Raw genomic sequence first — 27,050 nt, 5'->3', positions numbered from 1 at the left:
GTAACACTATCAGTGAAGAACTACCTCTGCGGGGGACGGGAGATTATCATGGACAGGATTTGCCCTGTTATATGCTCTATTGTGAGAAAAAACACATGATTCAGATGCTCCTGGGTCCCTCATTACCTAGAATTAATATGCTAAGATTTGCTATTAATTTTGATGTAATGGTAACAGCTGGGTCAGGCCAAGTAGTGGCTATAGAACCCATCCCCCCCAGTTGGGCTCCAGCCCAGGTTTGTAGCAAGCACAAGCTGTTAGGTGTAAGCTCTTTGGGGCAGGGAATGCCTCATGCCATACATTACACCACTGCCATGTAAATGTGAAATGTAAATGATTGAAATTCCTCTTGGGGGAACCTGTGTCAAATGGACTGATAGTTTCAATCTTAGTGACCCTGGAAATATCCTGTCTCAAGCAAACACCTTTGTTAGCAGTCTCGGCAGAGAGGCTAAACACGGAGTGGGCCTGCAGACTGAACTGCCATCGCATCCCTAGAGAGTGTGCCTTTTTATGCTGATGATTAATTATTATTATTTGTATTGTGGTAGCGCCTAGGAGACCCACTCACGGACCAGCACCGCACTGTGCCAGGTGCTGTATAAACCTAGAACAAAAGATGTCCCTGCCACCAAAGAGTTTACAATTCTGTAGAAGACAAGAGACAACAGTTGGGGGTGTAGAAGGAAACAATGAGACAGAACTGGTCAGCATGGCAGACAGTGGTCTCCGCACACCAGCAGCCTAACCCTTATTACATTTTTTGTAGGCATTGCAGCAAAGGAGAGTTTTGAAGGAGGAGGATGAAGGAGCTTTGTGGATGTTTAAGGGAGGGGAGAAAGCACAAAGGTGCTTGTTTCAGGCATCAGGGGCCCATCGGAGGTGGGAGTTGATCTTTTGATACTGAATGAGAGAAGGTAGGTTTGGGATAGGCCACAAATGGCCTTGAAAGCAAAGTCAAGCAGCTTATATTTAATGCGATAGAGAAGGGAGAGCCAGTGGAGGGATGCAAAGAGAGGAGCAAGGTGGTCAGAGTGATGGAATAGGAGAATGATCTTTGCAGCAGCATTCCAAACAGATCTGAGCAGGACAAGGTTGCATTTGTCAAGGCCAGAGAGAAAGATGTTGCAATAATTGAGACTTGAGAGGACGAGAATTGACTCTCTTGGTCAGGGTTCACTCTGAGCCACATTGCCGGTGGGGCATGGGAGAAGCTTGCACTGCCATTGCTAGTGTTGTACCATAAAATGACTTGATTCACCAGGACTGTCACTTACACTAGCACTAAAACCACATACTCTTTAAAAAAAAAAGGATCCACTTATGTCATCTGACACATAGATCAGTCTAGTACTGGCAGAGGTTGCCAGTTGCAGACACTGCATAGGATTAAACACCATCTAGCTAATTAATCAAAGATGAACAGTGGGGGAAATCACCTTCCTAGCCAAGAGGGGAATTCTTGCATTCATCTTTCTCCTGCGACACTGGGCTGAGGAACACATTATTGGGCAAAATAAAGTGCACTTCATGTTCCATGAAAAACGTTGAACCTCCTGGCGAATTGTTCCCAAGCTCCTCTCTCTACTTTAAAGTAATCTAAGCTTAAACCAACTATGAAAGATCTCCTGGGAAACTCTCAAAGCACAGATCTTCCCACAGGACTTTCCAAGCCCCAATCTGTTTAAATCGCACTATATACTGTCCTGAGACAGTTGGAGCATGGCAGAACTATTCCCTATCATGCTACATTACCTATCATGCTACATCATCAATTTTAAATAGTTGGTTCTAAAACTAATAAGGTGCTGGCCCATGGAGAATCAAATCAATATTTCTCATGAAATATATCTGACTGAGAAATATTCCAGGGCACAAATGTCACCTACCCACAAATGCTCCTGCTTCCCAGAACTTTGGGATCTTTAATTGCAGATTCCCCTCCCACCATTTGGTAACTGCAGAAAGAGTCTCACACATCCTTCATGTAGAAGAGTTTTGTTATTAGAAAAAACAACCCCCATATTAAATGCACCTCTATCCATGCGACTTCCTCTTTGCATGCACACACGTTAAGAGACTCCTGAAGCCCGTAAAAAAACTTGATCCAAAGCAGTGGTGGACAACCTGCGGCCCATCAGGGTAATCCGCTGGCGGGCCGCGAGACAGTGTTTACATTGACCGTTTGCAGGCACGGCCTCCCGCAGCTCCCAGTGGCCGCGGTTCACCGTTCCCAGCAATGGGAGCTGCGGGAAGCAGCGCTGGCTGCAGGGACGTGCTGGCCGCCGCTTCCCACAGCTCCCATTGGCCGGGAACGGCCAACCCCAGCCATTGGGAGCTATGGGTGGCTGTGCCTGTGGACGGTCAATGTAAATACTTTCTCGTGGCTCACCAGCAGATTACCCTGACAGCCCACAGGCCGTAGGTTGCCCACCACTGCCATACAGGATGGATTACCTATCTAGCATGCTAGTGGTAGTACCAAGCATTACAATCACTAGCAAACATTTCCTGGCTCAGTCCCTGTATTTGTGGGCAAAGACTTGATACACAGCACTGTAGGAAAATCCCATTAAACTGATAAAACACATCCTATTTCTTTTAACAGGCCTGTTCCTTTAGGTAAGGCAGGTCTTAGATACTGCTTGGAAATACCTTGTGTCTTGGGGCTCAGAGAAGATCAGTTACCTTAGGTCAACTTTACTGTATTTCACGGATTGGTGCCCTGAGAGTTTACTCCTATGTGAGAGTACCCATTTGCACTAACCTTATCATGTTTCAGCATATAGCGATTGGTTTATGCTATTGAAAACTAGTTCAACAGATAGTCGTTTAATGGGGGAGGGGTACGTGGAGCACTTTCTTGTGACTGGGACCAGATCATCTCATCTCCCATGGGAAAACCTGAAGGAGAGCTTCAGGAGATGGGCTGTGTAGATCATGTAGCTGAGTCTTCACCAGGCAGGCTGGAGGAACGGGGCAAAGAAGGGACAATTAGGGGATAGTGTTTTCCACTGCAGAATGAGCAATAGGTTCTGACACAAAACTGCAGATTCCACACAAGACCTGCGGGAGGCCAGGGGTGAGATCTCTGGCAATGAAGGGCTTGCCTAGAAGCTTCAATTCCCCAGTAGAGCTGGGGGAGAGGAATAAGATTCACAGAGCACCTGTCCCTGGAATAATGCCAGGGTCCCACAGAGCTGCCCAGGAGTGGCAGGGGGTAGTGCTACAGAGGTATTATCTCCCTTCCATGTAAAAAGGGGGATAGCTGCCTGGATCCCATGTGTACATCCCAGATGGGCCAATCTGGACTCTGTTTTTTTTTCTATTCCTGCCACTTCGTCCCTATGAGACCTTTGCCAAGTCTCTCTGTGCCCTCTTTTAACCTTCTCTAAAGCATTCCTAGAACCAGACCTCCCTGACAGAGATCCTCTGGGGCTAGAAAAGCGCTAAGTGCTAACCCTCAAACAGGTCTGTGCAGAGATTTCTCCGTTCACTATGGTGCGGCACCGGGGTGAGGGGGCTGCCAGCTACCCCAGCTTGGAGAGGGAGATTTCCATCCCATGGAGCACATCCACAGGAAATACTTGGCATATCCCTTGAACGGCTTCACTGGGTTTAATATTTCTTGGTCAGGGGCGGCACGCATGTTACACAGCCTGCACCTTGCGGCCCTGTATCTTTGGCATGGCATTACGCTCTCTGATTTAATGTAGATGTGCCCTTTTATTCCCCAAACAAGTTTATTCCTTTGTCGGGGCAGCCTCCTATCAAAGGGCTTTGGTGAGATGGGTGTGCAGAGAATTTATTGCTCCAACAGGTTTATTCGTACACCAGCTATTCATTTATACAGACTCCCCTTTATTTGTGCATAAATGGGCTAAGGCAGGGTTCTTGTCTTTACAGAAGTGCACAAAGTGAACCTTCAATGCCCCCTAGTGGTTGGCTGGTGCACCTGGCGTCCCGAACATTAATCATAGCAGCAGGAGTGTAAAATTCAATTTTACCTCTCCATTCATTCTGAGATGAGTTGAAGGCCGGCCTTGTACATATGAACCACACTTTACTTCATCAGAGCCTTGGTAACAAATGGAGTGTCTTCTTCGGGGAGTTTAACCATCAGAAAACACTGCGCCAGTTAATTCCACTTGTGCCTAGGGTCAGAGGAGGAGCTCTTGGCATCAGCAAATGCCTCAGCCCTCAACTGCGCAGTAAACTATGTTTTAGAGATTGTTCCTCAATATGAAATGATCAGTCCATTTATCTACTAAAGAAGCCTGTCTCTTTGTTCAGCCTCCCAATATTTTTTCTGCTGACCTGATCTGGACAATAAACCAGAGTCGTCTTAAGATATTCAATTTGTTCAATTTGTTACTTGAGTGCCTCCGAGCCTGGCTGTCTCTGCTGTCAGCATCCTAGACTCTCTGTAGCTTTCACTTTTGCCCAGAGTTCCTGGGTTTAACTCCCCAAGTCTAAGGGGATCGGAGCCAGCACAAAAAGTGGTGAGAGCCAGCGATTCCAGGAAAGTGGCTTAGCACCCAGTAATACTGGATCACACAAAGGGAGGTAAATTATCTATCTTAGGTACTTCTATGGCCCCATCACCATAGTATAGGGTGACCAGATGTCCCGATTTTATAGGGACAGTCCCGATATTTGGGTCTTTGTCTTATATAGGTGCCTATTACCCCCCCCCCCACTCCCTGTCCCGATTTTTCACCCTACTATAGTATCACAATATCCCTAATGAAGTACTGAGGTGCTGTTAACCCCCTATTCAAAATGAGGACTGAGCACAGAGAGGCTTAGTGACTTGCCCAAGTTCACACAGTCTGTGGTGGTGGTGGTGGAAAGGCTTGAACCTAGGTCCACCAAGTCCCTGGTGTGCTAGCCCCTGGACCACCCTTCCTCTCATAGACAAAGGATTGAGCTTCACAAACAAGCTGGCCCTTTAACAAAAATTCCTACAGCCATTACTGCTAATCCAGATACACTGGCCACTTTCATTAGTTATATGTGCCGTAGTATAGCAGTATTCCTCCTTTAGGAACATAGGGAATGCATCGTGATAAAGATGTACACCAGGGGGTAATAAACATCAAGGTTTTATAGCAGCTAGTTAATAATAAGGAGTTTCTCAGCACCTCCTGCCTCGGCCCCTTCACAGGACAAATTTGGACCAATCCAGCCAAACTAATGCAGAATCAGTGACTGTGAAATTCCCACAGCCTAGAATCTCATTTCCTTTGAAATAGCTGGAGGGCTGTTGCGCCATGTGTGGGTGTGACGAATGTTGCTGTGGAGAGCTGAAGCTGGAAGGGCTGTAGCCAGTAGGGCTCTAGCCCTGTGGAGAGGGTGGCTGTGGAGAGTTGGTTATGTGAGGCTGCAGAGCTGCAGCCTGAGGGCTTTGATCAGAATAGGCGATTAGAGCCCGGCTAGTATTTCTAACTGCTAGGACCCTGATTTTCTGTAGATAATCAGCAGAGCAATTCAACAGGTCATACATGGATCTGCTCGTATTGCTTCACTGTAATAGTACAGCTGCTTACAATCTCAGCAATCTGAATGCCTTATACAATGCCTTCAATCACGAGAACTAGAGCTGGCTCATGAAAGCTTTTCATTCAAAATGGGTAGGTCTTAAGCAGGAAATTTTTATTTTGTGCCTAATTAAAATGGTCTTTGTTCTCCCTGTTTCTATCACTTTTTTTCCAGTGGGGAAAAAGGTGGGGGAGGAGGAAGGGGTGGAAATAGGTGAGCAGTAGAGAAACCTCACGGTAACTCCTTCCATACTTTTCCAATGGAAAAAAAAGTCTTTGCACCCCTTTTTCTATCACTTGAACAAAGTGAGGGTGGAGGGGAGCAAGGGAGTGTTTTTTCTCTTTCCCTCCCTTTCTATCATGGGGTAAAGGGGGGAGTAAACCCAAATTCAACCTCCCTGCAAAAAAAAAAATCTAAAACAAAAAAGTTTTAAAAACAAACAAGAAGTGCAACTCAAAACAAAACCATTCATTCAGTTTTTTCTGTCAAAATCAAAACATTTCATTCAATGAAACTTTCCCACAAAATTTAGTTTTCAATAAAACCCCATTTTCAGCAGGAAAAATCTTCACGTGAACGATTTCAACCATCTCTAACTAGAACTATTGTTAATTCAGGCCAACTTGTCAAAAAACCTTTGCTCTTCCATAAGGCATCTTATCCACAGATCTCAAAGTACTTTACAAACATTAAAGTCCCCCAGTCCCTTAGGAGATAAATATTGCACCCATTTGTACAGCTGAGTAACATAAGGTACAGAAGGGAAATGAATGGCCCACTAAGTAACCGACCCAGGGTGAGAACCCAGAATTCTTAACTAGGTCCCAGCCTCTATGATAAAACTCTTGGGAAGTGGAAGGAGGACCCCATGTAATCAAAGTTTCCACATGGCCGTGTATTTATGAAATGGCAAGAAGCAAGGCATGCTCCATAGAAATCAATACTGCACAGCTCTCTAAGGCTGTAGCACTGCCTGCCAGTTCAGGACCAGCCTTGGGGATGGCAGACCAGTGGGGCATCCATAGTTGTTTTTATGGAAGCTGTCCTGGGGTTCTCTATATAACTATCTCCAGTTGCAGTATTTGCCTGGGAATGGCCAAATTTTGTCCTGTCCAGGACACTGGGATTCACAATGCACCTGAGGCAGGGATTCTAGTACAGCTTGAAACACCTGCCTTGGCAGGAATTATTGCTCACTTTAGGTACAAGGTCTCCTGGAAGAATTCTAAGCCCTAATGGAAACTTCACTCAAATGACCAAGAATTGAGTAGTAGTCTTCCATATATTTCAGTCTACTATATTTCCCAGTCTACTGGCTCTCCTCCTGGCCTGTACAATACATCTTTCCTCTGTATAGCACTCTTCATGCAAACTGTAACCTCTGTTAAATAGAGATAAAAGCAAACTGTGACAGCAGGACAGGTACTAAGAGGTACAGGTAACAGACTCTCACAGGGAGAATGTCTGCGGCGGAAAAACAGGGGGCAGGAGCTACAGAGAAGGGTCTCACTAATCATAGTATTACCAGCACCAATTTTGACCACTTGAGGTCTTTCCCAGCAGTCTGGGTAACCTGTTGAAACACAAGCATTACAATATAACCTTCTACAGCGGGCCTTCAGAATTCAAGTGTGCATGGACGACCATCCCCAGACTTGTTACAGAAGCACTGGGAATGCTGACATTAAGGCAGTTGGGAAACAGCCCCAACTCAAAACTGAGAGCAGAATCTGGATACAAACCTACCTTTATCCCAGCTCTTTACTCTTCAATGTAAGAACAGATGAAGATGCCACAGATGAAGACTCACTGCACAGGGTCAGCAGCATTTTCCAACCAGGGGGCTCCAAAGCACCAATTGTCTTGACAAGCCATGATGCAGGCCCCACCCAAGAGGCCTTCTCCAAAGGGCCTGTCAACTGAAAAGCACAACTAAGGTCAGTGACAGAGCCATAGCTGCTCCCTACTGGCAGTGTCTCCATGGTAATCTGTGTGACGTGTAAAATGCAAATAGCCCCGTGTTATAAACTAGCTCTAACCCAGGGCAGCCAATGAGAACTGTAAGTACAATTAATGGTAAATAGATCTACCCAGAAAGTACTGAGAGTCCTGTTGCTGGAAACCACACTTGTCTATAAGAACTAATCAACCCCCTGATTTTCCAGAGTGTGTGTTAGCAGGATACCTCTAGGATGGGAATCTGAATCCAACCCAAGTCAGAAGAGCCTGAAAATTGTCCTGGGGCTATCTAGTGGCCTTGATTGACTTTCTAGCATACACATCCCCATACTGCTCTGACTAGCTGTGCCAACTGCAAACGTAGATTTTGTGAAGAGGCCAAGGACACCATGCTCTGTAAATAATGGACTGGATTCATTGTTGCTCTACAGCCCTTTTGACAACCAAGTCATAAAACAGGTGGGACCAGGGAGGTAGGAAGGGAGGGTGGGAGAAAATGTTACTGATTAGAATGAGGAAAACAAGGGAGTGAATCACATGGAGTCAACAGTATCTTAGCACTAGAAATAAATGAGAAATGTGGTGTCAGCATCTCTGCCATGTGTAACCTGGAGCTATTTGTGCTTTATGGAAAGGCTAGGTAGGAGTAGGACAGAGCCAGGAGGTGGAAAAGCTATAAGGGATGGGTAAGGCCAGCATTGCTAACTTTCATAATTTTAGGAGTCTGACAATATTTGTGTTTCTCAAAGGTCCAGCTCCTGGGATACTGTGATTATGGGGAAATAAGCTTCTAGCCTTCATGGGTATGGAGAAAAGCTTTGAAAATATGACATGGTTGTACCCTAAAGGCTCAGAAATCAGAAGGCAAAGAACCCAAATATTATTATTTTAAGCCAATCTCATGATTTTGTGGGGCCTGATTCACCAGTTCTGAAAGCTCAAGGTTGGGGATACTAGTAAGTACCCCAGAGAATACCCCCGGGTGCAGAGAGCTCATGTGCCAGATGCCAAGCCAGCTCTGAGTTCTCCATAAGGCATGGAGAGCTTGCAGTTAACAGCTCAATCATTTTTATTTAAACATTACAGAACCCAGCGATGGGAAAAGGAGGTTACTCACTTCATGCAGTAACTGCAATTCTTTGATATATGTCTCTCTATGGGTGCCCCACATCAGATGCACATGTGCCGCTCAAGCACTTGATCAGAGATTTTCAGTTAGCAGTGCCCATTCGGCCCGCACATGTGCCCTATGCCTCCTTGTGTCATATACCAAGGCTATATTGGGTGCGCAAGTGAACCGTCCTCAGTTCCTTCTCCACCCAAACATCCTCGAAGGAACAGTCCGAAGCAGAGGGTAAAGAGGGCAGGTAGTAGAGTACCCATAGGGGGACACATCTCAAAGAATACAGTTACTGCACAAAGTGAGTAACCTCTTCTTCTTCAAGTGGTGTCCCTATGGCTGTATTCACAGATGGAGGAGGGAGCTTTGGAACAGAGTCCAGAATTGAAGATAGTACTGCAGAACCAAGTGCCTCATCAGATCTGACAGCATGGATCAGGGCATAATGTTTTGAAAATGTATGTATTGAAACCCATGTAGTCGCCCTACATATTTCAGATACTGGTACATTCTTCAATAATGCCATAGATCAGTGTTTCTCAAACTGGGGTCGCCGTTTGTGTAGGGAAAGCCCCTGGTGGACCGGGCCAATTTGTTTACCTGCCCCGTCTGCAGGTCTGGCCGATCACAGCTCCCACTGAGCACAGTTCGCTGCTCCGGGCCAATGGGAGCTGCTAGAAGCGGCGCAGGCCAAGGGACATATTGGCTGCCGCTTCCAGCGGCTCCCATTCCCTGCAGCGGCGAACCGCGGCCAGTGGGAGCCGCAATCGGCCAGACCTGCAGACGGGGCAAGTAAACAAACCGACCTGGCCTGCCAGGGGCTTTCCCTACACAAGCAACGACCTCAGTTTGAGAAACACTGCCACAGATGTTGCCTATGATCTGGATGAATGTGCTATTACCCTTTCAGGAGATGGACCCACATCTGCAGCATCATAACAAATGATAATACATCCAGATATCCATCTTGAAAGTCTCTGAGTAGAGATCGGGGACCCCATGGATATATCCTCAAAGGAAATGAAGAGCCTAGGTGACTTCCTAACTTGCTTGGTAGAAGGCCAATGCCCTTCTAATATCCAGGGTATGTAAAGAGGATTTCTGTAGAGAACTGTGTGGCTTTGGGGGAAAACACTGGTAGGTCAATGGATTGATTAAAGTGGAACTCTGATAGAACATAAGGTAAGAATTTAGGGTGTGGATGTAAAGAGACCTTGTCCTTAAAGAACACCATAAAAGGGGGATCTGCCACCAAGGCTCCAATCTCCACAGCCCTATGGGCCAATGTGATGGCTACCGTCTTCATAGATAAATTAAACAGAGAACAGGTTGGCATTCTTTCAAATCAAGGTCTCATAAGGTAACTGGGTACAAGGCTGGGGCCTCAGGTCGGGGTAGGGTTTTGAATCTGTGGATAGAGATTCCCCAACCCTTAATAAGCATAGACAATACTGGATGAGCAAATATGGAGAATTCTTCTACCAAAGGATGAAAGGCTTGTATTGCGGCCAAATGGACCTAAATTGAACTAACTGATAACCCTGATTTCTTTATATTCAGCAGACAATGCAGGATGACTGAAAGTGGTACTGAATCAGGCAAGAGGCAGCGAAAATACCACCAGTGAATCTCTTCCAATTCTGCAGGTAAGTAGTGCAGGTTGATCTCACTGCTATTAACACCTGCTGTACTTCTATAGCACAGTAGGATTCTAACGCCATGAACCATCTTTTCATCCCAGAGAACTGCTAGGTTGGAATGAAGCGCCTGACTCGCATCCTGTGACAGGAGATGAGGAACGGTTGGGAGTTTGAACAATGGTTGGAGACATAGGTGAAGCAGGTAAGGATACCAAGCTTGTCTCGGCCAGGTCAGCATTGTAAGGATAAGTCTGGCTCTGTCCTGTCTGATTTTGTTTGTCACCCCTTACTATAAGCAGTGTTGGAGGAAATGCATAGAACAGACCCTCTTCCAAGACAGAAGAAAGGCACCTTCCAGGGAATGATGGCCCAGACCCCTTTGAGCAGACCCAGACCCCTCGGGTCCCAGTCCCAAATGTCTATGCTTGCCTTCCTTGCTGGTAGAAGGTAGCAAGGCCCTATCAGAGCCATGTTTCTCCTTCATGTTCTGGAACTTTACAGACCTGCTGGTACCAGAGGAGGAGTCCTTCAAATCAACAGCACTGAGTCAAGAGGTCACGGCTCCAGAGACTGTAGATCTCGGTGGGGACTTGAACGTTTTCAGAGCTGGCTCCTTAAGGTGAGAGTCCACATTCCTCTTTTTGGAAGCCTTCCCTGAAGTCTCCAGAGTCTTCCTTTCTTAGGGAAAGCCAGCGCCAAGGTACATGGGGCACTGGATCTATCTGGAGACAGACATATAAGTGGGGGATGTGTCTCTTCACGTGACTCAGAAGCTGGCTGAAGGGACTGTTCCATCATTAGCAGTCTACATTAAACTCACTGTTTCTCCTTGCCCTGGACATGAGGGCCAGGCAGAAGTCGCACTTCTGGGTGATGTGGGATTCCCCCAAGCAACAGGCACACTTAGGCCTGGGCTACACTAGCGGGCAGAGCCGTCTCTAGGCACCAGCCGACCAAGCACGTGCTTGGGGCGGCACCTCAGAAGGGACGGCCAATGTTGGGGTGGCAGGGGGGCACTTGAGGGTTTTTTTTTTTTTCGGCTGGGCAGCGTGGGGATGTTTCTGTGGTGCGGTGCTGAGGGAGCAGGGGCTTTGGCGTCGCTAAGGGGCGTGGCGTGGCACTGGGGAGGGGGGGCTGGGGTTTGGCCAGCAAGGCCCGGCCCGTCATGGCGCTCCGGGGGTTTGGCCGGCCCGGCACGGCCCAGCGCTGGGGGGCAGGGGTTTGGCAGCCCGGCCTGGCCCAGCGCTCTGGGAGTTTGGGCAGCGCGGCGCTCGGGAGGGGGGAGGGGTTTGGGCGGCTCGGCGCGGCGCTCGGGAGGGGAGAGGGGTTTGGGTGGCGCAACGGGGGGTCGGCAGCGTGGCGTTGCTGGGGGCTGTTACGGTGGGGCGGCGCTCTTCTTTTTTGCCTCGGGCGGCAAAAAAGTTAGAGCCAGCCCTGCTAGAGGGGGATGGGGGGGTTCGAACTAAGATACGCAACTTCAACTACGCTATTCGTATAGCTGAAGTTGAAGTATCTTAGTTCAACTTACCTGGCCGTCCTCACGGCGGCGAGTCGACTGGCGTGGCTCTTCTGTCGACTCCGCTTACTCCTCCTGCCGAGGTGGAGTACGGGCATCAAATAGTGGATTGATTTATCGCGTCCAGATGAGATGCGATAAATCGATCCCCAATACATCAAACACTACCCGACGATCCGGCGGGTAGTATAGACATACCCTTAGAGTGGCCGTCACTCACAGGTATAGCCTCTCAGCAGAAGATGCAATGTTTTAAACCTGGCAAGCAGGCATGCCCTGACAGGAAAACAATAAGTCTCCCCAAGGGGAAAGAAGAGGACAACAATCACCCACTACTTATCAGACTAACTATAAGTACACTAACAACTATAAAAACAATCATAACGACTACAGAAATATTAGAAAAGCTGAGGCACACTCTAGGGCTCTGTCTCAGGACGAGGCAATTGAGAAGGAACTGAGGACGGTTTGCCTGAACACCCTTATATAGCTTCAGGATCCAGCACGAGGATACATAGGGTGCATACGTGGACCAAACAGGCACCACTAACTGAAAATCTCTGGTCAAGGGCTCAAGAGGCACATGCACACCTGAAGTGGAGCACCCATAGGGACAAAACTCAAAGAACCACCTGCTGTGAGCTGCAGCCAGTCACAGTCAGTTCTCTCCCCTGCAGCCCAAACTGGAGGGTGATCTTTGGCCTTGTCAGTCATGCCCTAGGTAAGCTGTGCAGCCACGTGGCCATGCAGCAGGCTATTTAGGGCCGTGCAGGTCCCCTGGCCCGGCCAAACCCCTCCGGAGCTGCCAGGGAGAGAAGCCCCTCCCCCGGCCCAGCCCCATCAGAGCTGCCATGGTGGGGACAGGTGCCCCTCCCCCAGTCCGGCCCAGGCCTGCCAGAGTTGCCGGGGAGAGGTGCCCCTCCCACCCAGCCCAGGTGCTGCTGCAGGGAGAGAGAGCTGGGGAGAGTCCTTTCTCCCCGTTGTAGCCCCAGGGTGGCCCCATCTCAGAGCCTGCACACCCCAGCCAGAGCCCTCACCCCCCTACACACCCCAACCCTCTGCCCCAGCCCTGAGCCCCCTCCCACACTCCGAATCCCTTGGCCCCACCCTGCCAAGGTGTCACACATCACCTCCATATTGGTGCACATAACAAAATTCCTTCCGCACATGGGTGGGAAAAATTAGAGGGAATGCTGGTCACACCCACCTTCTTATATAACAGCCACAGTTGCTCTATATCTCACCTCGCAGCATCCCACGTGTTAGGTGTGGGGGCAAAGATGGGGGACTGGGGCCGGGGAAATGTGGCCCAATTGGACTGGTGATTCTGCTACACATAGGGGCCGACGAACTGGCCCCCAGCTGTTCCTCCTCCTGAACTGCCCCCAAATCCTCCCCTCTGTATAAGTGGTCCCTGCAGCTTGGAGCCAAGCTGAAGGTGTGGAGTGCCATGCAATGCTGGCACTAGCACTGCATACACTGAACCCAGCCTTTCCACCAGCGCTAATTTCTTTAAGAACTTAAAGAGCAAAAAGGCCTATGCACACCACCCCCAAAGGCAGCTGAAGCTAAGGTCACCCCAAGTATGCCTATAGAGGTGCTAGAATGAGCTTTCTGTAGAGCCGGAAAGGGAGATCTACAGGACTGGGGATGCTGTTCTTATCCTACATGTAGTTGGAAATTAACAGCTCTGCCAAGACTTACACTCAAGCAGAATAGGACACTTTCCCCTCCCAGCCCCCTCACATCTAACCATCTGATCAATCCCCCTCTCTGGCACCTGATCATAGAAAGTCTCTTTCCCATTAGCAATCTTCCTGCCATGCAAAGGGTTAAGTGATCAATAGCTGCAATTTCCAAGAAACTGAAACAGTTTCTAGTAAGACAAGTTCATCCCCTGCCTGCTCTCCGGCTCTGCACACATGTAATTTAGCTCTGAAATACGTCCCTGGGTTCTCCTCCCCGACCAGCACCTTCCCAGGGGAGCAATGAAGAGCCTCTTTTGGTGCTCAGACCAACTGGATGGTTATCAGTGGCTATCAGCAACACTACTTTATGCTGTCTGAGCCTGTATTTACATTTCAGGCCTGTTACTGCGATCAATGCTTTGCAGAAACACTAACCCTAATCTATGGAAAGTTCATAACGTCAGAGGTCTGTTGTCTCTGGCTCAGGGTTTGGCTCCCTGGCTAACAGTCAGTCCTTAAAATTCCAAAGAGCTTCTAGGCTGTGTGAGATGGAGATGCTGACACCACATTTCTGATTCCTTTCTTTTAGTATTAAGCAACTTCTTGGCACAGTTTTACTCATTTTCTTTTTATCCTTGAAGATAAGAGTTTCATCAGTGGCTCTGTGCACGCCTCCTACACTCCCTACTGATTTGCATTACACCGACATCTAGAGACCTCACCTCAGATCCCAGCCCTTTGGCATGAGATGTACAAACACATAGTGCAAAGATCCCTGCCCCAGTAAGCTTGCTATCTAAATAACCAAGAGAAAGGGTGAGGGAGAGGAGGGACTGCCCCCATTTTACAGATGCGGGGAGGGGACTAAGGCACAGAGACTAAGTCACACTTGCCAAGCTCACATTTAGTCTGCAGCAGAGGTAGCAATTAAGCTTAGATCTCCTGAGCTCCAGGCCAATGCCCTAACCCCAACTATCCTTCCTCTGTCCAGCAGGTTCCAGATAAGTAGGGCTCCTAGCCACTTAACTCTCTGGGTCATTTAAAAACTCCTGATAGCCTGTTACATCCTGTGGAAGGGAAGGAGAGCAATATCCGATTCTTAAGCATTATCCATCCCAGCTGGTTCTGTGAAGCTTGCTCCATTCCAGTTGGTGGAATCAACCTGTTGGCCACCAGGCGTGCGGGAAAAGTCTCACACTACCTGAAAACGCTTAGAAAATCTGAGAGGCCTTTGCAACTCCTTGTTTTACATTTGACCTTGTTAAAGATCTACTTGTATTTGTTTTAATAATAACTTTTCACCTCTAGGTACCCAGTCAAGGTAGTAGGGATTGAACAATGTTGGCATTTGCTAGCGGTTAGATGACCTAACCCACATGGAATGAGTTCAGTGCGTCTCAGTACAGCTCCCAGTGGTCAAGGAGCCACAGCTCCAAAACAACCACAGCTGGTAGTAATTGACCCCTTTGCTGGCAGTCCCGGGGGAGAGGCCACGCAGCAAATGGTGCATGGAGATTGGACTCCCAGTTCAACCCCCACAGGTACCCTCTCTAGGTTGGGATTGAGAGCTGCTGGTAAGGAGTAATGGGAGCTTGTGCTGCCGCTAAACTTGCTGAGGGTATAAATTAGCTTTTCAGAGCTGTTAGCCCTGAATTTTCAAATGAAGGAAGAATGGCCTGGGAGAAAGGTTCCTGGGGGTAGGAGGGTTCAAAGCTCAACTGAAGAGCAATAGTGAAAGGACTTTAGTGTCAAGTTTAGTGCTTATTCATGCATCCTTCAGTTAATGTACTGTACAGGAAGCCTGGAGCCTCTCTTGCGCTAACACGCTAAACTCCGCTGTATGAAATAGATTGAAGAGAGGGCATTACTGCAGGGAAACAGGAACTTGAGCCTGTGTAGGATTGGATTTGCAGATGTACAAATAAGTATAAGTGGTCTTTTGCCCTCATACAGGTTAGTGACTTCTTTTAGGGAAGTGTCCTACAAAAGTTTGTACTGTAGGGCAGTAAAAAGACAAAGGTTGTACACTGGAAAAATTTGTTTACAAAAATTACCCTTCTATGTTTGAGGGTGCTCACCTGCACAGTTCAGCATCCAATATACTGAACACCTGAAAATCCAGTCACTATGAAAACATGTGCATGGTAGTACCACAGCGATGTACTTGGTAGTAGTACTTGGCTGTACATGTACACTACCAACATTCATAGCAGTAGCCAGTAATGCCTTTTCTCTCCAAGATTGCACCCCTTCTGTTCATACATAGACCTAGCCATAGCAACTCATGCTATCATCTCTAGGCTGGACTAATGCAAAACATTTTCTACCTGGCTTTGACAGTGGAGATTATATATAAACTATTAGTTCAACTCGCAGCAGCCTGCCTATCTAGCAACAAAGGGAAAAGTGCATGTGGCACCAATGCTTCGCCTTCTAGATTACCTGCCCATCCAATTTTGGATCTGATTCTGTGTCCTAAGGCTGACCGACTCTGTGGTCTACTACAACAGATGCAAGTGGGTGGAGCTGCTGTTGCAGAGTCCAGGCTGATCCACACCTCGGTTAAGGTTTGCAACCACTGAGATTCTCAGGAGAAAGACACTGGATACTACAGGGCTTTGCAGAGGATAGCTACAGATTAGGGGAGTCCTATGGGGATCAGCTGGGTTGCCTCTTTTTTGCTATAGTGAGGCAAATAGGACTGAAAAGCAATTAGCTAACTACGCTGCTCTACAGGACAGTTAATCCAGCCTCATGGGTGAATCAAGGGGGTTAATGCTCAGCTCTCAGCAAAATAGCTTCACCATTCTAACATGACAAGCGTATTGCTGTATTTTGTAACTAAGTTAAGGGCTGTGAGAGAAAAGAAACCAATTATCTCAACACAGACAAAGAAGACTGGCCTAGTTAAACACATGGGAGCCTGAGCCTGGTACTACATCAGTATACTAGTAAATACCTAGCCTATGAGTTATTTCTGCTTCTGGTTTGCCCTCATGCATGTCCAGCTCTTGCAATGAGTTCCACACAGGGGGACCCCTGCAGCTGCACAAAACTAACTTCAGGAATTGGGCACTTGAGGAAGTCAGTTTACCTCCCTGTGGCTAAGTTTCCCTATCTGTAAAATGAGAATAATACCTCTACTGGACAGGAAGGCTGCAAAGCTTAATGCATTGTAAACTCTGAGATCTGTGGCTAGAAGCCACCATAGAAGTCCAAGGTATTAAACCAAAAGAACAATATGATTTTTTTTTAAATTGTGTGGAGGCTAAACATTCTGGGTATTTAATAAGTTAAACAAGCCAACAATTATAAATGAGCAGTACTAAAAAGTTTCATTCCTCCACCAGCATATTCTCCCCTACACAGCCTATGACAGTTGCCATTTTAATGATCGGATGGATAGTTGTGAGAGTCCACCTAGATAACAAATTGTGTTTTATGGGCTTTTTCCCCTACCCTGTCTGATGCCAGAGGCATTACCTAGCTATCTGGGCCATCTTTTCCACTGGTTTCCCAATCCTTAGTACTACCTGCACCCATGAAATTGTTTCAATTTCTCCTCCCTCTATTTATCACTCAACTGTTTTGAAACTGTCAATTTTTCTAAAGTTCAACAAATGGGGGAAGGAAGAAGTAGAGATTAAAAAATTGGCCAAATACCTTTTCAATAAGAAACTGGCTCTGGAAGTTGTGATCTGCTGCCACTTACTGTTGGCTTTCTCAAACTGCAGTCAGCGTTCATTTCTCTGAAAAGGGACTGTACAAACCGACAGTGTGGCTGTTTCTCTGACTTCCATGTCAACTGTGCTCAGCTTGCAAGTGACTTTTTTTTTCCATAAGTGCCAGTCCTGTAAACTCATCCTTAGATCTGAATGTCAAGCTGGCTTCTTTCCTTCTCATGGATTGCTACCAAAATCAGCCCTCAGTAAAACCAATACAACCTAAACTCATCCAATTAAGCTCCTAATGACACCTGGCCTAACCTACTGCCTGTACTGGGTTTGCTCAAGAATGACTGTCTGGCCTGATAACTGGTACTTAGTAGTAACAGTATTGAGAAGGAACAGCTGCAAGCTCATTCGCACAGCTGAGTCGGATCCGAAGAGTTGACAGCAGTAAAGTGGCATTTAAAAAAAACTTGATTTTAGTCACTAAAGAAAGCAGCTCAGACATCGATGCACAAAGGAGCAGATCTACAATGTAAGGAGATTAAAGTTTGCAATTTTCAGAGCAGAACCACACTTTCAGCTCAGAATGGATTTTTGTGGACATGTCGGACAGGCTGTAAACCTGCTTCATGTTTAGAGGGGGGGAATTCCCCACAAGCCAGGCCCTGTGCTGATTGATGACAAAACAGCCTCTAATAAATTAGATGAAGAGCCTCCTAATTTAAATACTACAATTCACTGTAGTAATGTCCCCTCCCCCAAACAATATAGTAATCATTAGCACTTCTTTAGTGCTAGCTCTTCAAAATACTGTTTAGAAACATCTGATCCTCACTGTAAGGGGAATGATTGATCTCCCTTAACAGAGGGGAATCAGAGAGCTTTGTTTCTAGTAAACAGGATCCTCAAAGCATAGCATTGAAATGATGGCAACTTCTACACCTTTGTAAGTGTCCAGAATGATACTGCTCTGTTATCTGCTCTCTGCCAGCTGACTAATAGTAGGCTGCCTCTGCTATTACAAAATGCCAAGTTTAAACAATGAGGACCTATGTAGGGAGAGGGTAGAGCCATTGAGTCAGGATCCGGTTTCGGGGGTCTAAGACACTTTCATAAGAAAGGTGCAATCAGCTTGACAGCCTTTATGTCCAGGTGCAACAGGGTGTCTGCCACCTTCCTCCTCCACAATTTTTTATTAGTTATTTGACTGGTGTGAAGAAATGTATGCACCCTGGAGCGAATCTTGTTCCCCTCAGGTGCGTCTCCTGATTCACTGCTTCCTTTCTGCTGACTCCTCCTGTCTCTCCCATTCTCCTCACTGAACTCAAGGCCTTAGCTTTCTCTCAGGGTTCAGAAATACTCCCCCTTTCAAAAAGGGTCAGGCTGGTGTTATTTTAAAATTCTTTATCTACCACCTCAGCTTCCGGCAGGCCTGTCTCCCTTCAGGCAGAAGTGCTTGGAGGGGGTCCCCATGCTACCAGTCCTTCCCTTCTTGGTCTTGTGTCTCCAGTTGCTGGCACAGGATAAACATGCACGGTCTGCACTGACCCATTAGACAGAGGAGTAGAGAAGATCCTGGTGTTTCATTAGTCAGGGGGCATATAGAAATAACAGAGCAGAGTTCACCTGCTTTGATTCCGGCAATGCACTAAAACACTTTTTTTTGGTTTGAGAATACATGCAAACTAATCTGCAATGAACAGATTATGTAAAGGTCCCATAAAGATGGTGAATGTCATGGCCAGGAACAAGGGCAGAAAATGGAGTTAAGGTACAGCACTATATCCTGAAATTAAAGAAATATTCTAGTGTTGTTGTTTTTTTTAAATAAAATAAGCCAATTAGAATCTGCAGGCAATCTGGTTAATATACTGGGCACTTGTGTAACAGGGCATGGCTACAAAACGAATGGAAACGGCATCACCTTAAATCCATCTGCCTGAGCTTTTCATTTTCATTTTCGTGCATGCCTCTTCCTAGGACTGGCTGAAGAATGGGCCACAGCTGTGACTGCTTCCCCATCAATTTGTCACAGCCACTGTTAATCTCCTGGAAGTGATTTGCATTTCAATTGCTGTTGCTTTGACTGAATTTCTATTCCAATTAGCTTCATATTATTTCTACCATTGGCAATCCTTTTTTATAGTAGGCTATCAATACAGTGAAGGTCTTATGCAGAAATACTAACAGCACCTTCTATTGCTTTAGGGTGATTTAACATCTAACTTCAGTGGGTAGTGAGGGAGCTATAACTTGCTTTATTTTTACAGGAAACATCGCTTCAAATACAGCTTTGGTGATGCAAGAACATAATACTCTTAATCACCCTCCCTTCAGCACCAATGATGTTTCTGCTAAGACTCTCTGTACAGCACAGAACCTGCTTCAAGCTAGCATTATCAGTCTCTGTAACCAAACTTATGTAAAATTCACAGTGCTATGAATCAAGCAGGCAAAGCCTAAGGCCTGAATTTCACAAAGCAACTAGTGATTTTATTAGCTTCACACTGTGGGTGAAAGCCCTTTAAAGGGGCCTGATTTTCAGACAGGTGGGGGCATTGTACTCCGTTCTTTTCTGTTAAGCTGTCTCAGTTTGGATACCAAGATATTAAGGCAGCCAGTATCATTAGTCACTCTTGGCCCAAATCTTCAGAATCAAGTGTGCCCGTTCTGACAGTGTGCTGCCTCTAGCACGGTCAGGACAGAGGAAACATAAGTAATTTTTCTACTGGGGAGACTGGGATTTCTTACACAGACCTATTCCACTTGTTCAACTGAAGATGCAACTAGTTACATGTTGTAACACCACTTTCAAATCTCTGTGCTCCTAACTTTGCATGAGTCACAAAGGCCTTGCTGGGTACAAGGACTCAAATGATCAAGAATCAAATTATTTTGCAACAGGAAGAAACATTGGCCATGTAGCAGTGTCAGCCTCTGGAGCACAGAGTTCAAGTGCACCTGGTATTCCCGGAAATGCCAAATTAATTGGATGCTCACTGCACGGCCATATCACAATGCAGATCAGCGTGCTACAATCACGGCAGAGTGGCAATAATCACTAGCTAGCTAGTTGGATGTGTGGGAAGGGATATGTTCTCAAGCCTTCTTGATTCAATTATTTTATTTCTCTAGAGAATGTTTCCAGAGGACAGAGCAATATGGAAAGTTTACAAGTCTTTGTATTCAGCTCTCGCTCTCTGCCCCTTTAAGAGGAAAAAACTACATTGGATCTTTTTATTTAGTCCTTTTGGTGTTCTTCCCACGGTACAGTACACAGAGACAGTCCCTGCCCCAAAGAGCTTACAATCTAAGAGAAAAATACAGAGAGGATGGGTTGCACTGGAAATACAAGAGGGGGGGAATGACAGTTTGTCATACTCTCAGTGCCACACACTGAGGCGAACATATCTTATTTTTTGCGCTGGCGATGAGGACCTAGACACTGCACAGACCACACACTTCACACGACAGAACAAGCTTTTTGGGAGGCAGCAATGTAAATGAAGTTTTCAGAAATGATGTGCAAGGCAGCCCTATGGCAAGAAGACATTTATTCTATGTAGAAAGTTTCACTTATTTACACACTTCTTAGAAATGGAAATAAAATTATAGTTAACATGTTCCAAAGAAGCACATCAACCAAACCAATGTCCTTACAAAAATAAAACTTTCAAACCACATTTCTAAAATAAATATCAAAAGGGTAAGAAAAATAAATACACATGTACCCAAGCGACTGTGCTTAAACACAAAGGGGTAATGTTCTTTATGAAAAAGACAGCCGTGGGGTCCCAGTTAAACCACTAGCTGCTGAAAATACCCCTGTCCCACTGGCATAAGAGGAGGAGAGTCCTCAACAGCAAAGAGCAGATTGTTTTAATAAAAATATATAAAGGATTATGTTCCTGATCAAGGGAAGTACAGGGCATTTTAATCTTAGCTGAATCTTGCTAAAAGCAGCATTCCTATGAGGTTTCCCTTCTGAAATCTCATGAGGGTTTGAAGTGTTAAGAGAGGCTGGCACATTTATTCTTACACAGAAAAAAAAACTAAGCCCCATCTGTGAGTCTGCATAAATCCTGTTCCACAACAGAACATGTGCAAACATCCCACGACTGATCAAAATGTAGCCCCCTCCTAAACGGTTGAGCAACAGCAAACCCAAAGAGATTTCCCCACTGCTGAATAGTGCTTTAATTTCAAATACAGCACTATCTACAGAACAATTGTTACAGGCTGGGGAAAGCTCGACTCACAGAGAGGAGGATTCTGCTGCTTCGGGGCAACATTATATCAATTAGGCACAGTTAAACACAGTATCAAGGTTTCCATGGCAGCCCCTTACATTTTAAGGGCCAACTCATTGTCCTCCATCTACCCACTTTCAGCAGGCAGTCTCAGGATGGTCAGCAATATTCACAGTGCTCCAAGGAATGGGAAGCAGGGCATCCTGAACCCTGGTCCTCTCTCTCAAAGGGTGTCGTGCCATGCTAAGCATTTGGTTTCTTTCCTGGAGGTTTTGAGTCTTTGTGGTCCTGTGTCCCCCCCCCTCCCCCTTTATATTCTGATCATTTGTCTACCTATTAAAAAGAGCAACATATCCAGGTTACAGAGAGTGGTCAATTAGGCCAAGGAATAATATGTCCACAACGCAAGCTCTACTTAGGTTTACAATGTATTGGTCATGCATAAACCCCTACAGGATCCTGGCAGGCATTTAAACATTTAATTGATGTGGGGTCAGGTTGCTAATGAACTGACTGCTGAATGGACTGTAGCCAGCTTTGAATTAGCGGTAGGTTTTGCATCTGATGTCACAAGGCTCAACAGGCACACCAAATCAGTGGTCATCTACTTTAACTCTCTTTGCTTTCAAGGAAAGATGCTGCAAGAGAAAGAAAGAAAAAGTGCTTAGTACATATGGCACAATCTCATAAAAATCCAAGTACAGTGTATTGAATCAGTCTCCATATCTGTATCTCAGAATACTTTATAGAATCAACGTAAATCCTGTTGTTTTTGTGGTGGTGGGGTTGTTTGTTTTTTGTTTGTTTTTTGTTTTTGGTAAAATGCATCAAATCTTAATGCTCCTCTGGAAATAAATGCAGAAACTCCAAAAGCCAAATGTTCCCTAAGGTATTTAACTGGTCCTAGTGCACACATTAATACTTAAACAATTTGCAAGAGGAAGCAACTCGTCAGTGTCTACTAATGCAGATTGTTTATGCACAAAATAGTATTTACCTCTCGCTACCTGCCTGATGGTGCAATTACCAGATGTGTGCATGCAAAATGATATATTTACTAATGCTGCAGCTGCAGTTCTGTTGGCCCTTTGAATATTTCACCCTTAAAATCTAATAGGAAGGAAAAAAGTGCCATGGAAAAAGTACATACTGAAGAGTTCCTAAGAAAGGGTACAATCCCTCAAAGATATATTCACTTTAAGGAGTGACGCATATGTGATTACTGCCCATGAGTGTGACCAAACCAGAGGAAATGAAAAAATAAAAATAAGAACATAATTAGCTTTTTATCAGGGATCATTTGTTTTAGATCTAGTGATTGAAGGTATCAAGGTTCCAATGTTTCTGGAACTTCTTAGTGCGCCACAGAGATTTCTCTGCTAAGCACTCTCAGTCCATGATGTCTTGACCTAAGTGGTTTCAACATGAGACAACTTTACACATGTTTGGGCGATTTATTTTTGTTTGCCTGCAGTACTCCAATACCACTGCTTCTGCAAACATCCATTCATATGTTTTTATGGTGCACCAAGGGTAAAACAGAGGTTCTGGTACCTTTAGTCCATGCAAGAGAAAGCAGCAGAGTTATTTATAAATTAACATCTGCCATTTGTGTGTCTTAAAAAGCACCTAAGACACTTCAGCAAGATAGTGCATTAGTGAGCTTTCCCAGTGCCTCTTTGAAAGACATTCTTCCCTGTACCCTTGTGGACAATTCTGTCATCACCAGTGGGGGAAATTTTTTTATTCCTTAAAAATGAGGAAAGTTTAACGTATTCGTCAAACATCCATAGCTAACTGTATGTTAATATATGCAGCCAACAAGAACTCTTTCATATGGGAATGTCGCAGTTCATATTCACTTGTCTTTGTGTGGGATCAAACTGGCTGCAAATAGCTAGTACAATCATACTTATGTGAGAATAGCATCAATGCAGAGATCACCTAAGTGGGTTTATATTAGTGTCATGCGAACAGCATGTTGCACGATTAACAGAAGAGAAGACCCCACAGGGGACTTAGGAGCACTTAATTTTTTTTTTTTAAAACCCTCCATGGATTTGCCCAATCTTACCTCACAAACCTCCTCTCTCTACCCCTCCCTGCTCACCTAGTGTTGTCCACCACCCTGTCCTTTCACTCGCTCCCCCCCGTGCAGCTCCTGTTTGTCTTACAGAACACAGGCAGGGCCATAGCAAGGCTTTCCCTCCCCCCCCCGAAAATAACTAATTTATTTTATTCCTTGCCTATTGCTTGTAATTTCTCGCTTCCTTTGCTACTAACTCTGTATTAACTGCACACTGGGTTTTGAGAATAGGTTTATGATTACACTGTCCCATGGTGGGTGTGAGCAGCGATGTGCACCAAAGTGCTGTGCTGTAATTTCCCCATGTGGATACTGCAGGTGCCAATTAAAAGGTTCCTAGTTTGCACTAACGTAATCCCCTTCACACAGGTCTACATTAATGCAAACTGGGAACCCCTTTTAGTTGGCGCTCGCAGTGTCCACGCGGAGAAGTTACAGCACAGCACTTTGGTGCTCACACTATTCACACTCCCATAGTCTAAATTTAAGGGCAGTGTAGACAAGCCCTCAGTGAAAGATGCTATAACAAAATTAAGTAGTTCATTTATTCTGATTTTTACTCCAAAAAAGCAAAGTGAAACTAAACCATGGCTCTGGGCACCACAGATCAAATATAAAACAATTTTTATCTTTTATACATTCAGCACATTGACCTAAGTCTTTGCAGCAAGGGGGGAAAGGCAAGCAGAAAAACAACAAAACCTTCCCCTACTTAGGATGAAAATGATTCTTAGGGCATGTGGCAAAGCTGAGCAGATTTGATCTCTTTCAGACCAAACAAGAGGGTGATGGTGGTGGAGTGAAGTCCTAAAGTCATCATTGAGAACACTCTGCTAGCAGTTCCCTCTCTATTAAACCAACGGAGCTTTTAGATCAAGCATTTTCAATTATCATAATGGTGGCAGTATCGCACAGAGAGAGAGATGGTCACTCCAGATAGGCAGGTCCTAAGCCATCGGTATAGTGTAAAACACCAACTCTTCCAAATTAATCATAATCCATGTAAAGATCTGAGTCACAAGGATTCCAGAGGCAGATTTGATACAGTGGGAATGTTGGCTCATTTCCTTCTAATGCCATGCTTGAGGCACATGTGTTGAACAGCAGCAACAGAAGCCCAAGGCCTGCCTTGCAGTGTCATTACCACCTCAGCCAAGAGAATTATGGAATACCCAGCAGAGACTCTTCAATCTAGGAATCATTCTGGGCAAGTTCCATGGCCTGTGTTACACAGGAGGTCAGACTACATGATCACAATGGTTCCTTCTGGCCTTGAAATCTACGAATCGCCGGAGAAGTCTATTTATAGCATGCTAAGCATCCTATATAACAGATGAATTATCCAAGTTTCACATTTTAGAAAAATCTCTGAAATCACTTACATGAACATAATGCCAATGCTCTGCTGTAATCACATTGCTATGTCTTGCTAACAAATGAACTCACAAGGTCATGTAATAAGAAGAAGCTCTCATAGGCATATCAAATCTTTAAGAGGATACACTTCCCTAAAACTCCTTCAGTGTCGCCAAGAGATATGGACAAAAGGGATCAGATTTTCAAGAGGTCAAGTTCACAAATATGCATGTAAAACTATGTGCAGAATTAGTGTGCACAAAAAATAAAACACACACACACACACACACACACACACACACGGCTTTTTAGCTACATTTCCACATCCAATTCTCTTATTTGCATGTGCAACTGTGGAATTTGCTCAGGTAAATTAGGCACGTAATTTTCACTTGATCTTTTGAAAAATCATGTCTGAAGTTTTTATGACAGTATTGTCCTGCATTTGAGCATCACAATACCAGATCTCATTCCAATACAGACTAACACAGGTTTCCATTCTGGATCCCTTCACATCAGAAGAGGCTTGTTCCACAAGTGGAGCTGCATATTCCTATTCCATGCAGATTGCTCCTGCACAGATGGTAGTGGTTGGCTTGAATAGAGCCTCACAATAATACTGCTCTTTGTGTGCCCATTTTATGGCCACCCTGAAGAGTACCAGAATTTGGCTCTTTGCCACTGATACTCCCACATCATTGTTTTGCTGGAATGTTGCCCATCAGAAGAGCTTTATGAAGATTCACACAGAATCTCATGATGCATGTGGAATGAAGCTGTTTGGCATTGCTTTATAGTAAGTACCTCTCAAATTCCACTAAGGTTAGGACTGAGTAATTAGTCTTCCTCCCTGCATGATCACACATGTGACACCCATTTGGTCACCCCTACTGTTCAGTGTTTATGTACAGTCTGCTACTGCAGAGACTAGCTTCAGTGTCACGAGCACAGGGCTAATATTCCACTCTACATCGAGCCTGCTCTGACAGTGCCTAATGAAGGTGGGTAGATGAATGAGAGCAAAGTCTAAACAAGACGAGGTGATGAAGGTTGGCAGGAATAAGTGGCAGCTACTGAAGATGTACATGTATGCTCTTTGTGGATATGACTCATGACTTTTAGGGGCCATACTCAATCTGTCACTGCTCCTGTGTTCCCAGATAGCAAGAACTTGTAGGGCCTTTATTCATGCAGTGTCAGTCAAGAGACTGCAGCATCTCCTCTCTCTGAGAGAGACCTTGCCACAGTGATTGATACATACCCATCATTCACAAGCTACATTACAGCAACAAGCTCTGCATAGGGCTACCCTTGAAGAGGATTCAGAAGTTTTAGCTGGAACACAATGTAGCAACTTGCCTCTGAGGTACTACAAGGCTATTGTGCCAATGCCTCATGTTCTGCATTAGTTACCTGTTTGCTTTTGGATACTATTCAAGGATGTGCCATAGGTCTAGGACCCTATTACCTAAGAAGTCACCTCTTCCCCTGTTCCCCATTGAAGCAGTTATCTGCTGGATGCTCTTGCTGTTCAGAACTGGTGGCAGGGCTCTCTCTGCTGAGTGTTCCTGCCTGTGGCACTTACTCCTTTCAGGGGGCTAGGGCCAAAGTTTGGCTACTTTCAGGCCCAGAGAAAAGCTTTTGTTTTTTTAAATAGGCTTTTAGCTAGAGGGATAGCATCAACTGGAAAAAATAAACATCTGTCTGAAAATGTGGTGCCTGCTGTCATTAGTGGTACCTGCCAACCTGGCTCATTTTTCTATTATTTCACTTTGTGTATTTGAGCCACTTTGTGTACAGGGAAGCAAAATAAATAAATAAATAAATAAATAAATAAATAAATAAATAAATAAATAAATAAGGGATGTACTATTTAAAAGGTCACACCGAAAGAACAAGCCAGTACTCCTCATTCAAGTCCTGTGGCTCTAATCAACTTCCAACTTAACTGCTTGAAGCCTAATTTTTGCTATTTAATTGTTATGGTGCCTTGGGGCCTCAGGAATACATGTTATATAACTATACATCCAGCTACCTCAGGTCTTGAACCAATCTCTTTCATGTAAAGGTGCTAAGTACAAAAATGAACTTATATTAAGTTTATCGATAGAAGGACGCTTCTTTTCATGACTCCAAATTTTAACCTCTAATGTATTTTCCTAAGTAAGAGAGCAATTATCATTTATTTGCTTGAAATAATAAAGTGTTGGGTACTGCCAAGAA

At 45.3% G+C, this 27,050-nt stretch overlaps 1 protein-coding gene and 1 long non-coding RNA gene across 2 annotated transcripts in view; both read right to left on the bottom strand.

Moving 5' to 3' along the window:
• Positions 1-10,845: 10,845 nt before the first annotated feature.
• On the bottom strand, positions 10,846-17,267 carry LOC135975332 (uncharacterized). The gene is made up of 3 exons (XR_010592248.1): positions 17,128-17,267; positions 11,789-11,851; positions 10,846-10,982 (listed from the first exon to the last, which is right to left on the bottom strand). It is a non-coding gene; the product is annotated as an uncharacterized LOC135975332 (long non-coding RNA).
• Positions 17,268-20,659: 3,392 nt separating this feature from the next.
• The window catches only part of DHX35 (DEAH-box helicase 35), a 46,150-nt gene continuing 39,759 nt past the window's right edge, over positions 20,660-27,050 (bottom strand). The window contains 1 exon segment of the mRNA XM_065565855.1: positions 20,660-22,023. Within this exon segment, the coding sequence (XP_065421927.1) occupies positions 21,979-22,023 (45 nt within the window). The 3' untranslated portion in view covers positions 20,660-21,978.

The sequence above is a fragment of the Chrysemys picta genome, chromosome 13, assembly GCF_011386835.1.
Source record: "Chrysemys picta bellii isolate R12L10 chromosome 13, ASM1138683v2, whole genome shotgun sequence".
Classification (NCBI taxonomy): Eukaryota; Metazoa; Chordata; order Testudines; family Emydidae; genus Chrysemys; species Chrysemys picta.
Note: the sequence above shows the minus strand (reverse complement) of the source record. Positions and strands in the feature narration are given on the sequence as shown.